We start from the raw sequence: 15,849 nt of genomic DNA, 5'->3' as shown, positions 1-15,849 counted from the left end.
TCTGTAGGAAGTACAGTTGATGCATGACTAAGCACTGAAGTTTTTAAAAAAGAAGGAAAAGAAACAAAACTCACAGGTAGCAATTTTTTTAAAAAAAGGGAGGTGGTAAACAACAGATAGAAGAATTATTTGTGGCTGTTGCTATAGAAGCATGAGGTAAGGAGGATTAGAACATATAATCTACATTACATAGGGTAGTGGTGAGCTTCCTTATACTTAGAATAGTGAAATAATACCAGATGCTTTAGGGAAGGTGGTAGGTATATCCTTTGCCATATTTGCCAGTATCTTATTTCATTCCCTTGTGGATATGCTCAATGTTTGTCTTACTCTCTTCATAGCTGAAACCTCAGGAGAAGATATACTTCAAAAGCCCTGTGGAGACAGCCCTGCAGTATTTTAGTCACATCTCTCAGGTATGAGAAGCAAAAGTAAAGAAAATCAGATTCACCAGGCAAATTCTAATTGCATCTTTTTTTAAAAAATCAAAGATTCTCTTTAGACTGCATTTATACACAAATGGAGGGAATTGGCTATTTGTCTGCTTTCTTCCCTGATGATACAAATCTCAACAGTAAACTTATTTACTGACCCCAAACCTGTGATAGACTGTAAAAACCAGTATGTGGGGATCCCTGGGTGGCTCAATGGTTTAGCGCCTGCCTTCGGCCCAGGGATTGATCCTGGAGTTCCGGGATTGATTCCCACATTGGGCTCCCTGTATGGAGCCTGCTTCTAACACTCTGCCTGTGTCTCTGCCTCTCTCTCTGTGTCTCTCATGAATAAATAAATTAAAAAATCTAAAAAATAAAACCCACTATGTAGCTGACATCCTACCTTATACTTCCTGGTTCTATTAAGTAATTTTTAAGAATAAAGAAGGCTCTAGGGGTACCTGGGTGGCTCATTTGGTTAAGTTTCCCACTCCTGATAATGACTCAGGTCATGATCTCAAGGTTGTAAGATCAAGTCTTGCATTTGGCTCCACACTGGGCATGGAGCCTTAATCTTAAGCCTTAATCTTTTTTTCTTAATTTTTATTTATTTATGATAGTCACACAGAGAGAGAGAGAGGCAGAGACACAGGCAGAGGGAGAAGCAGGCTCCATGCGCTGGGAGCCCGACGTGGGATTCGATCCCGGGTCTCCAGGATCGCGCCCTGGGCCAAAGGCAGGCGCCAAACCGCTGCGCCACCCAGGGATCCCTTAAGCCTTAATCTTAAGCAAAGATTCTCTCTCTCCCCTTCTCCCTCTAGAAAAAGAATAGAGAAGATTCTAGAAGTTTTATCATCTTTCTGTGCAGACTAATGAATCTTATAAAAATTGCTTTGGATATATAGGCCTGACCCTGTAGTCAGGGGACTTAGTGGGCTAGTTCTCAAACTTTTGCTTAAAGACCTGTGTTCAAGAAAGGATTTCTTGTTCTTCATTTCCATTTTTCAGTAACCTTTTTTAGTAATGCATATATATTTAATTCTTTATTTAGTGTTTATAATTTGTTGCCTCAATTTTAGAAAATATTTTTCTTTCCTGATGCATCATATATTTGCATACTGTTGACTTGATCAAGAGCACTAGGAATGGGGATGCCTGGGTGGCTCAGTAGTTGAGCATCTGCCTTCGGCTCAGGGTGTGATCCCAGGTCCTGGGATTAAGTCCCACGTGAGACTCACCGTGGGAAGCCTGCTTCTCCCTCTGTTTATGTCTCTGTCCCTCTCTCTCTCTGTGTGTCTCTCAGGAATAAGTAAATAAGTAATCTTAAAAAAAAAAAAAGCAATAGGAATGTGGTAGGAAGAGGAGAAAAGACAGAATAACCATTTAAGAGTTCCCAAATTGTAAAAACTTTGGTTTTCCCCTTCCACTCTCCAGTCTCCACTCATTATTTTATGGCCTAGTGGAATTTCTATCTTGGCATGTTTCCTGAGATTTTATTACTGTTTTTCTTTTTTTTTTTTTTTAATTTTTTTTTTTAATTTTTATTTATTTATGATAGTCACAGAGAGATAGAGAGAGAGGCAGAGACACAGGCAGAGGGAGAAGCAGGCTCCATGCACCGGGAGCCCGACGTGGGATTCGATCCCGGGTCTCCAGGATCGCGCCCTGGGCCAAAGGCAGGCGCCAAACCGCTGCGCCACCCAGGGATCCCTGTTTTTCTTTTTTTTAAGATTTTATTTATTTATTCATTGAAGACACGGGTGGGAGGGGGGCAGAGACATAGGCAGAGGGAGAAGCAGGCTCCCTGCAGGGAGCCCAATGTGGGACTCGATCCCAGGACCCCGGGATCATGCCCTGAGCCAAAGGCAGATTCTCAACATCTGAGCCACCCAGGCCTCCCTATCACTGTTTTTCTTCTGTACTCTTACTTCTCATTCTCAGGAGAGTAGTCCTTTCCAAAATGTGAAGATGATCCTTTGTCATGTTCTGGCTGAAGTTAGTAGATTTAATTTTTTGTTGGTGGGGCAGCCCAGGTGGCTCAGCGGTTTATCATCGCCTTTAGCCCAGGGCCTGATCCTGGAGTCCTGGGATCGAGTCCCACGTCAGGCTCCCTGCATGGAGCCTGCTTCTCCCTCTGCCTCTCTCTGTCTCTCTTTCTGCTCTGTCTCTCTGTCTCTCTCTCTTTCTGTGTCTCTCATGAATAAATAAATAAAATCTTTTTAAAAAATAATTTTTTGTTGGTGTTTCACCCCTCAATCCTAACTCTAGAAGTAGAGGAAGGGGAATTAAAGCTTTCACTGCATTCTGCTTTTAGTTGCTTGGGTGAGCCATCATATTTGAGATACTATTTAACATTATGAGGAGATAAAATCTCTCAGACTTAAGGAGAAATGTAAACAAGGTCACATGAACAAGAGAAAAAACAGACCTTTGGTTAATAATTAAACTCAGGATTAGCTAATGATCAGTAGAGAAATTATATGTAGTCTGAATTCTAACCTGCCTAATCAAGGCACCAATTACACATGGTCAAATAATCAAGATAAAATAAACGGAAAGGGTCAGTTAATCATCACTTTGGTCAAGGACCAGTTTGGTGAAGTCAGCAATGTCTGAAAATGTGTTTTCCTAGTCTGTGAAGTTGAATAACTGATCCAAATAATATCTAGATTGCCTCATTCAGGCCTCTTGCTAAAGTTTGTCTTTCTCAGTCAGACTTTACTGACTCTCATATATCAAATGGTAGCTCCAGCACTGTCTACTTCTTACCCTGTTTTATTTTCCATCATATTTCTAACATCATATACTTATTTATTGTCTAAATCCTGCAGTGGAGTGTAAGCTCCATAAATTTAGAGATTTGGTAGGTTTTGTTTGTCATTATATGGTAAGCTCTTTGGATAGTTCTTAATATGTAGTAGAAGTTTTAAAAATTGTTAAATGAATGATTTATGAATCATTTAAATGAATGGCATATTGATCTAAATATCTATTTATGTTTTAATCATCCCAGATTTCTGTATTGACCGGTCAAGGGCATTTTTCTGCTATACTACTCCATGGCCAGTAGTTAGAACTTCCTGTTTTAAAATCTTTACTCACCTCTAGATAAAATATCTAAGTATCTTTGGGGATTGGAGAGCCTCCTATAGACCTGTGAGCTTTCTTCTAATCCCAGGTCATAGATTACACCCTATTGATAACTAGTATCGATACGCGTGCCAGTAATTGTTTCTTCTTGGGTAAAGCCTTCCCTGATTCCTGTAGGCAGAATTTTGCCCTGTTCTTTGTAATCCTAGAACACCATTGCTCTTACCTCTGCAAAAGTGTTTTAATTTATTTGTTCATAGGGCTATTTTTCTCACTAAACTGAAACTTTAAAAAGGCAGGTATGAACTTTGTATTGCCCAATGGCTAATAGGTACTTGGCACAAATTAAGTGAATAAGAAGTGTTTGTCAAATGAATAAATGCACATCAAGGCTGAGAGGGAGGTGGGAATGGTTCAAGATAAGGTCAGAGAGAGAGGCTTGAATATATAGGGACCTATAAGCCATGGTAAGGAATTTAGATTTTCTTCTAAGTGGCAGTGGACACCATTGAAGAGTTTTAAGCACAGAAATGGCATTATCTGATGTATAATATTAAAAGGGAATCTGGCTGCTGAATGAAGAATGGGCCTTGGAGAAGTTAAGATCAGAAGCAGAGAGAACATGTAAGAGGCTAATGGAATAATCTAAGCAAAACTTCTTGAGTTAAAGTGGTAGCAATAGAAATGGAGGAGGGGGGGAATCCCTGGGTGGTCCAGTGGTTTAGCACCTGCCTTTGGCCCAGGGTGTGATCCTGGAGTCCTGGGATCGAGTCCCGCGTCGGGCTCCTGGCATGGAGCCTGGTTCTCCCTCTGCCTGTGTCTCTGCCTCTCTCTCTCTCTCTCTCTGTCTATCATAAATAAATAAAATCTTTAAAAAAAAAAGAAAGAAATGGAGAGGGGTAGTCAAATCTGAGATGTTTTCTAGGAAGAACTGGGTAGAACCATTGTTGGTTTGGATGTGGGAGGTGAGAAAAAGAGAGGAATAGAGGAAGACATCTGGGTTTTTGTCTTGAGCAAAATAAGACAAATATATGGGATGATTATATTGAGAAGACCACTTGAGGGAAAATACCATTTTGGACATACTAGGTTACAGATGCTTTTTAGAGCTCCAGGAGGAGAAATCACCAAGGGGAATAAATGTACTATTCTTTTTTTTTTTTTTTTTTAAGACAGTCTGTCTTTTTAATTTTTTTTAAGATTTTATTTATTTATTCATGAGAGACACACACACAGAGAGAGAGAGAGAGAGAGAGAGAGGCAGAGACACAGGCAGAGGGAGAAGCAGGCTCCATGCAGGGAGCCCGACGTGGGACTCCATCCTGGGTCTCCAGGATCAGGCCCTGGGCTGAAGGTGGCACTAAACCACTGAGCTACCCGGGCTGCCCCATAAATGTACTATTCTGAAGCTCAGGACATAGGTCAAGGATAGAGCTATAAATATGGAACTCATTAGGATATAGGTAGTTTTTAAAGTCTTGAGATTGCGATCATCCAGGGAAGGAGCCCCTTCAACATCTAGGGATTAGATAGGTGAGAAGAGAAGTTAAGGAAGAGTGGCAATAAATGAGTAGAAGCAAGGAAAGTGTGATATCACAGAAACTGAGAAAGGGAAATATTTCAAGAAGGAAGAAGTAACCAGCTGGGTCAAATACTATTGAGACATGAAGATGAGGGCAAAGGAGGGAGGACTGGATTTGGCAGCATGAAGGTAATTGATGACACAAAAGCATGTTGAACGGAGTCTTGAGAAAGGGAAACACATTGGAGTGTTTTGGTGGGTGTATGTTTACATTCTGTCTGCTTCTTCACCTCCCAAACCTCTTATTGAACCCTCTGCAGTTTGGCTTCATTTAGACCATCTCACTGAAATTGTTCTTGCTAAGGATATTAACAGCTTCCTTGTTATCAAATCCAGTGGATACTTTGTTGTTTTTGTATTTGATTTCTCAGCAGCAACCTAGGCCTACTCTTGCCTCCTTAAAATATTCTTTCATGGCTACCATAACCAACTTCTTTCTCCCTTTTGTGTTTATCTTCATCTGTCCATCTCTTGAACAGTTCTATTTCTCAGGTTCTATACTAGACACTTACACTCTCAATGGATCATCTCATCCATTCCCATGCTTCAGTTATCATGGATTTAGGGATCACTTCTAGTTCTATTATGTCCAGTAAAGATCTCAGTTTAAATGTCACCTCAGAGGCACCTTCTCTGACTACTATATTTAAAATGGGTCCTTCCATTTATTCTCTGTCCTAGAAACCTCCCCCCCCCCCAAAGATTGATTTATTTATTTTAGAGAGCAGAGGGAGGGGAAATGGAAGAGGGAGAAAAGCAGACTCACTGCTGAGCAGTGAGCCTGAAGCAGTGATTGATCCCAGGACCCTGAGATCATGATCTGAGCAGAAATCAAGAATTAGTTGCTTAACCAACTAAGCCACAGGTACCCCTGTCCTAGAAACTTTTTTGTTTCCTTAATAACACTTGGATAATTTTTAATTTTGGTGGTGTTTATTGTATGCTCCATAGACTATAAGCTCCACTGAGGCAGAGACTAGCTTTGTTTTATTCATTGTTGTATCCCATGCAAAGATGACAATTTTATTGCATAGGAGGCATTCAGTAAATCTTTGCTGAATGAATGAGTACTCCCTGCATACACACCACACCCACCCTGCACTTTACGCGTATATCCATTTGCTGACTGGATATTTTCACTAATTCCATATGTACTAAACTGAACTCAGTATTCTTAATAACCCTCAACCCAGCCCACTCTTTATATACACACAGGAGAACAGGCTACTCTTCCTGTTTCTTTTCTTTTTTTTTTTTAAGATTTTATTTATTTATTCATGAGAGAGCAGAGACATAGGCAGAGAGAGAAGCAGGCTCCATGCAGGAAGCCTGATGTGGGACTCGATCCCAGGTCTCCAGGATCACACCCTGGGCCAAAGGCAGGCGCCAAACCGCTGAGCCACCCAGGGATCCCAACTCTTCCTGTTTCTATTGTAAATGATAACTACCATCCACATCCAAACCAAAATCTGAGTCCCTCTTGATTCCTTCTTTGCATATCCAATCCATCATTAAATCTCTCTAAAATACTTGAATTTTTCTATTTTATCTCCAGCCTTCTAGTTCAGTCCATCATTGTTTCTCTCCTGGATTATTGCAGTAACTTCTTAACTGATCTTTTCTTTTCCTATCAATTCTCCATGTTGAAGCCAGGAAATCACCTAAATATAGGTATGATTAGGGGGTGCCTGGGTGGCACAGTTGGTTAATTGACTGACTCTTGGTTTCTACTGGTCTGGTGATCTCAGGGTCGTGAGATTGAGCCCTGTGTCAGGCTCCATGATCAGCCCTGAATGTGCTTGAGTATCCCTTTCCCTCTGCCTCTTCTGTTCATGTTCTCTCTCTATCTCTAAAATAAATAAGTGAGGGACACTTGGGTGGCTCAGTGGTTAAGCTTCTGCCTTCATCTCAGGGCGTGATCCCGGGATCCGGGATCAAGTCTCACACTGAGCTCCCTGCATGGAGCCTGCTTCTTTCTTTGCCTGTGTTTCTGCCTCTCTCTCTGCATCTCTCACAAATAAATAAATAAAACCTTTAAAAAAATAAAACAAGTTAAATCTTTAAAAAATATATAGATATGATCAGTTCATTTCCCTATTTAAAACCATTTAATACAGGGGATCCCTGGGTGGCTCAGTGGTTCAGCGCCTGACTTCGGCCCAGGGCGTGATCCTAGAGTCCTGGGATTGAGTCCGGCATCAGGCTCCTTGCATGGAGCTTGCTTCTCCCTCTGCCTGTGCCTCTGCCTGTCTCTCTCTCAGTCTCTCATGAATAAATAAATAAAATCTTAAAAATAAAAAATAAAACCGTTCAATACAACTGTTGCTCTGAGAATAAAAGCCAACCTTTAACATGGCCCAGAGGCCAGACCTGCTTTCGTCCCTGCTTATCCCTTCAGTCTCACCTCTTATCCTCTCCCTCAACCCCCAACTATAATACAGACACACTGAATTTGTTTTAATTGTTTATATAAATAGTTTCCTCTGTTGTTTCTGGACTTTTGTACATGCTGTTCCATCTGTCTAGAACATTCTTGTCCCCAAACATATACAGGGATAAGTACACACAGTACTTATCATATTGCTATATTATATTAAAATTTTGCTTGCTCATCTGCGTCATCACATGAGAATAGGGGCAGTATTAATTTTATTCATCTTCTATATAGACTCCTGACCAGGAACATAGTAGGATTCAATAAGTATTTTTTGAAAGAATGAATAAAATAATCTTTCCTGTTGAGGTTTTCCTGTAATATAGTATAAGGGGATATGGTAAAGCAGTAATACTGGGAAAATTATTGAAGTAGAAATATCGAAAGTAAATCTGCTTGCTAGCTTGTAACTTTCTTTGAATCATTCATACTCCTTCACATGTAATGTGAAACAATAATACTCATCTTAATTCTTATAAAGATCCAATGAAATAATGCTATGAAAGCATTCTGAAAGCTGTAAAGTACTATATTAGTTTAAAGAATAATGTGGAAAACTCATAATAGATTATGGAAGGTCACAAACCTGCAGGAAAATAGTTAAAGGTCATATAAATAAAAAGTTTGTATTTTTAAATTGTTTCCAAAGGGAAGTATAAAATACTTGCTTAGCTTTATTTTTATTTTTTTAAAGATTTTATTTATTTATTCATGAGAGATACAGAGAGAGAGGCAGAGACACAGGGAGAGGGAGAAGTGGGCTCCACACAGGGAGCCCAATGTGGGACTCAATCCTGGAACTCCGGGATCATGCCCTGAGCCAAAGGCAGAACTCAACCGCTGAGCTACCCAGGTGTCCCCTGCCTATCTTTTAAATAACAACTTTATAGACATATACTTTACATACCAATTTCACCCTTTTGAAGTATGCGTTTCAGCATTTTTAGTATATTCACATAATTACGCAGTCACTACAACCTAATTTTAGAACAGTTTTTTTTACCCCAGAAAAAACTCTGTATTCATTAGCAGGCACTTCCCAAATCTTCTCCACCTTCCCCAGCCCTAGGCAATCACTAATTTACTTTCTATCCCTATAGGTTTGCCTGTTTGGGACATTTCATAAATATGGAATTTTACAATATGTGATCTGTTGTGACTGCTTTCACCTAAGCATGTTTCTAAGGTTTGTCCATGTTGTAGCATGTATTAAGATTTCATTAAATAAAAACTTAAAATGAAAAAAAAAGATTTCATTAGTACTTCACTCATTTTTATGACCAAGTAGTATTGCATTATATAGAAGTGTATACATTTCACGTATTCATTCATCAATTGAGAGATATTTAGGCTGTTTCCACTTTTTGCCTATTCTGAATAATTCTGCTATTAATATTTGTGTATAAGTTTTTGTTTGGGCATATATTTTCATTTTTCTTGGATATATATGTAGAAGTTGAATTACTGGGTCAAATGGTAACTCTATGTTTAACTTTTTGAGGAAATGCCAAACTATTTTCTCAAATGCCTGCAATATTTTTACATTCTTACTTGCAGTGTATGAGGGTTTTGATATCTCCACATCTTTACCAACTGTTGTTTTTATTTGTCTTTTTGATTATAACCATCCTAATGGTGTGAAGTGATATCTTATTGTGGTTTTGATTTGGATTTCTCTGATGACAAATGATGTTGAGCATCTTTTCATGTGCTTACTGGCCATTTATATATCTTCTTTAAAGTAATGTCTATTTAGATCCTTTGCCCATTTTAAATTGGGTTACCTTTATATTATTAGTTGTAAGAGTTCTTTATGTGTTCTAGGTACAAGTCTCTTACCAGATATATGTTTTGCATACATTTTCTCCCATTCTTTGGGCCCATCCTTTTTATTTTTTATTATTTTTAAAGATTTTATTTATTTATTCGTGAGAGACACAGAGAGAAGGCAGAGACATAGGCAGAAGGAGAAGCAGGCTCCCTGCAGGGAGCCAGATGTGGGACTTGATCCCAGAACTTGGGGATCATGCCCTGAGCTGAAGGCAGGTGTTCAATCTAATTCCCAGACGCTCAACTGCTGAGCCACCCATCCATCCCTGGGCCCATCCTTTTTAAAATTAAGAACAGATAACCCAGATGTCCATTAAATAAATATAAATAGGAAGAGCAGACAAAAGAGGACATTGAATAAAGTCAGAAATAGAGGAATCCCTGGGTGGTGCAGCAGTTTAGCGCCTGCCTTTAGCCCAGGGCGCGATCCTGGAGACCCAGGATCAAATCCCACATCGGGCTCCCGGTGCATGGAGCCTGCTTCTCCCTCTGCCTATGTCTCTGCCTCTCTCTCTCTGTCTCTGTCTCTCTCTCTGTGTAACTATCATAAATAAATAAATTAATTAATTTTTAAAAAGTCAGAAATAGAGATTGATAGAAAAGGAGGGAAAGATATTGATCCACAAAGAAAGACAAATACAGAGAAAAAGACATAAATGGTATACAGAGAAAGACTCTCATAAATTTAGTGTTAGGATTGTTAAACTTTTTCTTTAAAAAAAAAAGATTTATTTACTTTACAGATAGAGTGCGCTCGAGCATGCACAAGTGAGGGAAGGGGCAGAGGGAGAGAATCCTCAAGCAGATTCCCAGCAGAGTGCAGAGCCTGATGTGGGACTCAATCTCACAACCCATGAGATTAAGGCCTTAAGATCTTGACCTGAGTCAAAATCAAGAGTTGAATGCTCAATCAACTGAGCCACCAGGCACCATGATAAACTTTTTCTTAAAAGGCCAGTAAATATTTCAGGCTTTGCAGGCCATACAACTACTGTTGCAACTACTCAACTCTGCTATGCTAGTATAGAAACAGCAATAGGCAGTATGTTAACAAACAGGTATGGTGTTCCAGTAAACTTTATATACAAAAACAGGCAGCTGGCCATGGTCAGTAGTTTGCTGACTTTAAAGTCATCTGTTTTGCTAACATATATGTAACTACCATATATGCCATTTGAGTAAAATCAGATCAAAGCCTGATCTCATCAACAGACCAGACCAGTTCTTCATCTCTTACTTGAATTTAAAAATTGAACAACTGAGATAATCAATGATGCCTTTGAAGAAAGGTTTACTTGGTCTAAGATTATTTTACCTGAAAAGTAGAAGGTAATCTGTCAATATTTAGGACTTCTGAATCAGTATACCTGAGGGGTTGTTTTTTTTTTTTATGACTACTGAGCAAGATGTTGTGGTATGAGATCACAAATTGTGCAACTCAGAAAGCACCTGGTTGGCTCAGTCAGTTGAGCCTCTGCCTTTGGCTCAGGTTATGATCTTGAGATCTTGGGATGGAGCCCTGTATTGGCATCCTGCTCAGTGGGGTGTCTGCTTCTCCTTCTGCCCCTCCCTATCCTGATCATGCTCTCTCTCTTTCCTCTCTCTTCTCTACTCTCTTGGATGGATGTATAAAATCTTAAAACAAATTAAAAAAAAATTGTGCAACTCACAACTTAACTTCCCACCAGGTGGGCTGCTGTGGCTTTCCTATCCAGAATGTTTCAAGACCCTTTGGTGGCTTTTTATCAGCTATGTTTCAGATTTTTCAGTGACACCTACTTCTCCTAATGGTCTGGTTTCTCCTAACTTCCCCAATCACATTCACAATGACCACCTCACATCTTATATACCAACATAAATTCTTATGTAGGCTATTTATTACCTAATCTATAAGGAAGATTTAGTTTTTTGCAGTTCTTTTATGCATATAGTTTCATATCTCTGTGCCTGGATGTCTCACTTCCACACTCTGAAGACTGAATAGTTAACTCATTTAATTTAAAGATTTATTTATTTGAGAGAAAGAGGGAGAGAGAGAGAGAGAGAGAGAGAATGAGAGGGATGAGGGGTAGAGGGAGAAAATCCTCAAACAGAATCCCCTCTAAGTGTGGAACCCGACAAGGGGCCTACCACTCTGAGATCATGACCTGAGCTAAAATGAAGACTCAGACACTTAACCACCTGAGCCACCCAGATGCCCCCCGAATAGTTAACTCTTAGTCATTATTTCTATACTTTACACATATTTCTTCTGTTCTGCATATCACTTTGTGTTTTATTTATTGTTTCACGTGTCTGAATGTCTTGTACTGTATGGTGATGAATTACTAAAGGACAAGAACCCATATTACCCATCTTAGTGTTTCTGCTTCAGTATACCTGTCACCCCACTTCACCCAATTATCAGCTTGTAACCAATCTTCATTTATCTACACTTCCAGCCACTCCAGACTATTTTGAAGCCAAAACTAGATGTTATATTATTTTAATCTGTAAATATTTCAGAATGTGTCTCTAAAAGATGAGAACTCTTTTCTTAAATAAAACCATGTCATACTAAAATAACAACCCCCAATCTTATCAAGTAATCAACCAGCATTCACAATTCTGCAGCTGTTTCATAATTATTTTAAAACTTTGTTTGAATTTGGCTTCAGTGAGGTCCATAGAGTTTACTTGGTTAATATCTCTTAAATTTCTATTTAACTGAAAGTTTCCTCTCATTTCTTTTTTACTATTTTTTAAAAGATTTATTTACGTATTTGAGAGAGAGAAAGAGTATGTGCAAAGGGAGTGGGAGAATCTCAAGCAGGCTCCTCCCTTAGTGCGGAGCCCAATGCAGGGCTCCATCTCAGGAACTTGAGATCATGACCTGAGCCGAAATCAAGAGTCAGATGCTTAACCAACTGAGCCACACAGGTGTCCCCCTTTTTTTATTGTTATTGAAGAAAATGGTCTTTTGTCCTATAGCATTGTTCCCGGTTTGGATTTTGTTCATTGTACCCAAGTCATTTGATAATAATACTTGTCTGTGCTTTGTATTTCCTTAATCAGATCATTTGATTAAGGGTGGGTGAGAGTCAAGCCCATTTTATAGCAGTGTTGTGCTCGACCAAGAGGTACATAACAGTCTTCCATCTCTTGTTTTGTGTGATGGTAGCCAATGATGAACTTTTACATGGACCCATTAATTCATTAGGAGCTGCAAAGTGCTATTTAATTCTATCATTCCTATCTCATTTTTTTTTAGGTGGAATACGTATACAAAGAGAAACTTCCTTTTTTCAACTATATAATTACCTTGAGATATAATTTAAAATACTAAGACCTTTAGATATTATGAAATGAGGGAGTCAGTTTCATAAAAGATAAAGAAGACCAAAAAAAGATAGATAAGACAAACCAATAAGTTTTTAGAGTCAAAGGTAGATAATGAGTTTACCAATACCTTTGAAGTAAATTTCTAAACTTAGCAACCTCTTTACAAATGTTCAAAACATTAAAATTGCATGGGAATAAAAAAATGCATGGGAATATAAATCTTCAACTAAAAAACTCCTCTGACATTTAAAAATAAGACTTAGGAAATCCAAAAAAGTTTCTTAAGCTAATATTCATTTCCACAGTATACATCAATTTTTATAAACAGGAACCTTTTTTAAAAAATAAAGCAGGGATCCCTGGGTGGCGCAGCGGTTTGGCGCCTGCATTTGGCCCAGGGTGCGATCCTGGAGACCCGGGATCGAATCCCACGTCAGTCTCCCGGTGCGTGGAGCCTGCTTCTCCCTCTGCCTGTGTCTCTGCCTCTCTCTCTCTCTTTCTCTCTCTGTGTGACTATCATAAGTAAATAAATAATTTTTTAAACAAAATAAATAAATAATAAAGCAGAAAAAAAATAAGGCAGAAAAATGCACACCCCATATTGGGCCAAAATATCTATGTCTTACCATAATAAACTACTGAGCTCCTCTTTTTCTTCCATTCTGATTCTCTCAATATCTTTCAGTGGTTTCTCCCTATCTCCAGGCTTTTGTTGTTAAGTGGGCCTATTTTAGAACCGAAGTTTTAAAGTACTGTCTTCAGCAAATAGTTATGTTCCATGTTACCAGTTCTAAAAGGAGTGGGAATCTATAGAGCATGAGGACCATGATACCCTTACCGGGTCCTGGTATGGAAATATAGGAAAGGAATCTGGATCTAGTAGTTTTATACATTGTTCCAATAAAATAAATATTTAATACTTGGCATCATCCAGACAGCATTTATTATCAACAGAACTTCTTTCATTATCATCTGCTTTGTGCTATTATATTTACAAAATAATCCCAGTTCTTAAAAAAGAAAAGTGAGCAAGGGACGCCTGGGTGGCTCAGCAGTTGGGTGTCTGCCTTCAGCTCAGGGCATGATCCCAGAATCCGGGATTGAGGAATTCTCCTTGCAGGAAGCCTGCTTCTCCCTCTGCCTGTGTCTCTGCCTTTCTCTCTGTGTGTCTCTCATGAATAAATAAAATCTTGAAAAAAAAAAAAAAAGCAAAACTTGTCCTTCTTTAGGAAAAACAAAGAAGCCAACTTTTTTTATGAGACTAAAGAATTTGAATGAAACAGAATAATGAGTTTGCTAACAATCAAGATTTTTAAAATACTGAATTTCATTAATGCGTTAGGTTTTTAGAATCTTCTTTGATGGATGTATTTGAAATAGGCTAAACGTGTACTCTAGCATCAGACAAAAGCACTTGTTCGGGACGCCTGGGTGGCTCAGTGATTGAGCGTCTGCCTTTGGCTCAGGGTTTGATCCTGGAGTCCTGGGAGTCCCACATCGGCTCCCTGAATGGAGCCTGCTTCTCTCTCTGCATATGTCTCTGCCTCTCTCTCTCTCTCTGTGTCTCTCATGAATAAATAAATACAATCTTCAAAAGCACTTGTTCCTCTCCTATAACACTGCTTCTTGCTAATGGTTGTTTTCTTTCCTCTTCTTGGAATGGTCAGATCTAGGATTTGGATTTGAGTTTTTAGGTAAGTAAGCCTGCCTAGGCCTAGGCAAAAGGCCCTTCAAAATGTCTTTTGTATCTGTGGAGTTCCAGAGGGGGATCTGTTTTCTGTGCACACGGTGGGTGAGGTATGCAGAAGTCTGGGAGGGGAACAGGCAAAAGAAGTTCTCAGTCAATAAAAGAAAAAAACAGATCAAAGTTCTTTTGGCTTGGGCCACCTTGGTGGCTCAGCAATTGAGTGTCTGCCTTTGGTGACCCACATTGGGCTCCCTGAGAGGAGCCTACTTCTTCTTCTGTCTATGTCTCTGCCTTTCTGTGTCTCTCATAAATAAATAAATAAATAAATAAATAAATAAATAAATAAATAAATAAAATTTTAAAATCTAAAAAAAGATATTTTAGCTCTGACAAAAAAACACATGGTGGTGGAGTTGGAGGTGTGGGGGAAATTTGGAAATTAGACAAATTTGCTATTGATTTGAATTAAGTAGAAATTGGGTAAATTCTTCCTCCTAAAGGATCTAGAAAGACAAGGCAGTAATGTGTACTCATGGGTGCTCTAATTAGGAGAGTAGTTTAAATTGTTTTTTTTTTTTTTTTTTTTTTTTTATTTATGATAGTCACAGATTGAGAGAGAGAGAGGCAGAGACACAGGCGGAGGGAGAAGCAGGCTCCATGCACCGGGAGCCTGATGTGGGATTCGATCCCGGGTCTCCAGGATCGCGCCCTGAGTCAAAGGCAGGCGCCAAACCGCTGCGCCACCCAGGGATCCCTTTAAATTGGTTTTATTGAGATAGGAAAGGGAGGAACTTAAAAGGGGAATTCTTTTTCTCTAAAGTTTAGTTCCTTCTAAATGGCCATCTGTTGTGTGTTTTAGCTCCGAGAGGAGATTGCTGATTGCCCTTTATCTTTTCCTTATCCTTTTTGAGGTCTGAGTTCAGTAAGTTAAAAAGATCAATTTTTTAATGAGACAGTGGGACCTTTGACAGGTCTCTAAGGATTTGGGTTTTCTTGGCGCAAGCCTGATCCTAATTTAATTCCACTGCAAACTGCTCCCAAGAATGGGGTAAGGTGTTTGGATACTGTCTCTTGGCTAAACATTGCATCTACTGCTCCCCAGTCCCTTGCCACTTTATGTAACTCCTGGGATTCTGAGTAACTTTTTCTGTAGCTGCATTGTTCAGATTTTTAAAAATGAGTACGTTTTATTTTTATGAAAACAACCACTTTTTAAAAAAACTAAAGAAGGGGCAGCCCGGGTGGCTCAGCAGCTGAGCGCCACCTTAGGCCCAGAGCGTGATCCTGGAGACTTGGGATCGAATCCCATGTCGGGCTCCCTGCATGGAGCTTGCTTCTCCCTCTGCCTGTGTCTGTGCCCCCCCTCCCCCACCCCGTGTCTGTCATGAATAAATAAATAAAATCTAATAAAAAAAAAAAAAAACTAAAGACTATAACGAAATCTCATGGGACTAGAATTAGTGAGTTTGCT

The 15,849-nt window shown here is 39.2% G+C and overlaps 1 protein-coding gene across 5 annotated transcripts in view; it reads left to right on the top strand.

The window, feature by feature from the left end:
- The window catches only part of RNF212B (ring finger protein 212B), a 72,377-nt gene that overhangs the window by 34,297 nt on the left and 22,231 nt on the right, over positions 1 to 15,849 (top strand). For all 5 annotated transcript variants that reach the window (XM_041760159.1, XM_041760156.1, XM_041760155.1 and 2 more), the window contains exon 4: positions 342 to 416. In XM_041760159.1, the coding sequence (XP_041616093.1) occupies positions 342 to 416 (75 nt within the window). The remainder of the gene's footprint in view (positions 1 to 341; positions 417 to 15,849) is intronic.

Source organism: Vulpes lagopus, chromosome 6 (assembly GCF_018345385.1).
Source record: "Vulpes lagopus strain Blue_001 chromosome 6, ASM1834538v1, whole genome shotgun sequence".
Taxonomy (NCBI): Eukaryota; Metazoa; Chordata; class Mammalia; order Carnivora; family Canidae; genus Vulpes; species Vulpes lagopus.
Note: the sequence above shows the minus strand (reverse complement) of the source record. Positions and strands in the feature narration are given on the sequence as shown.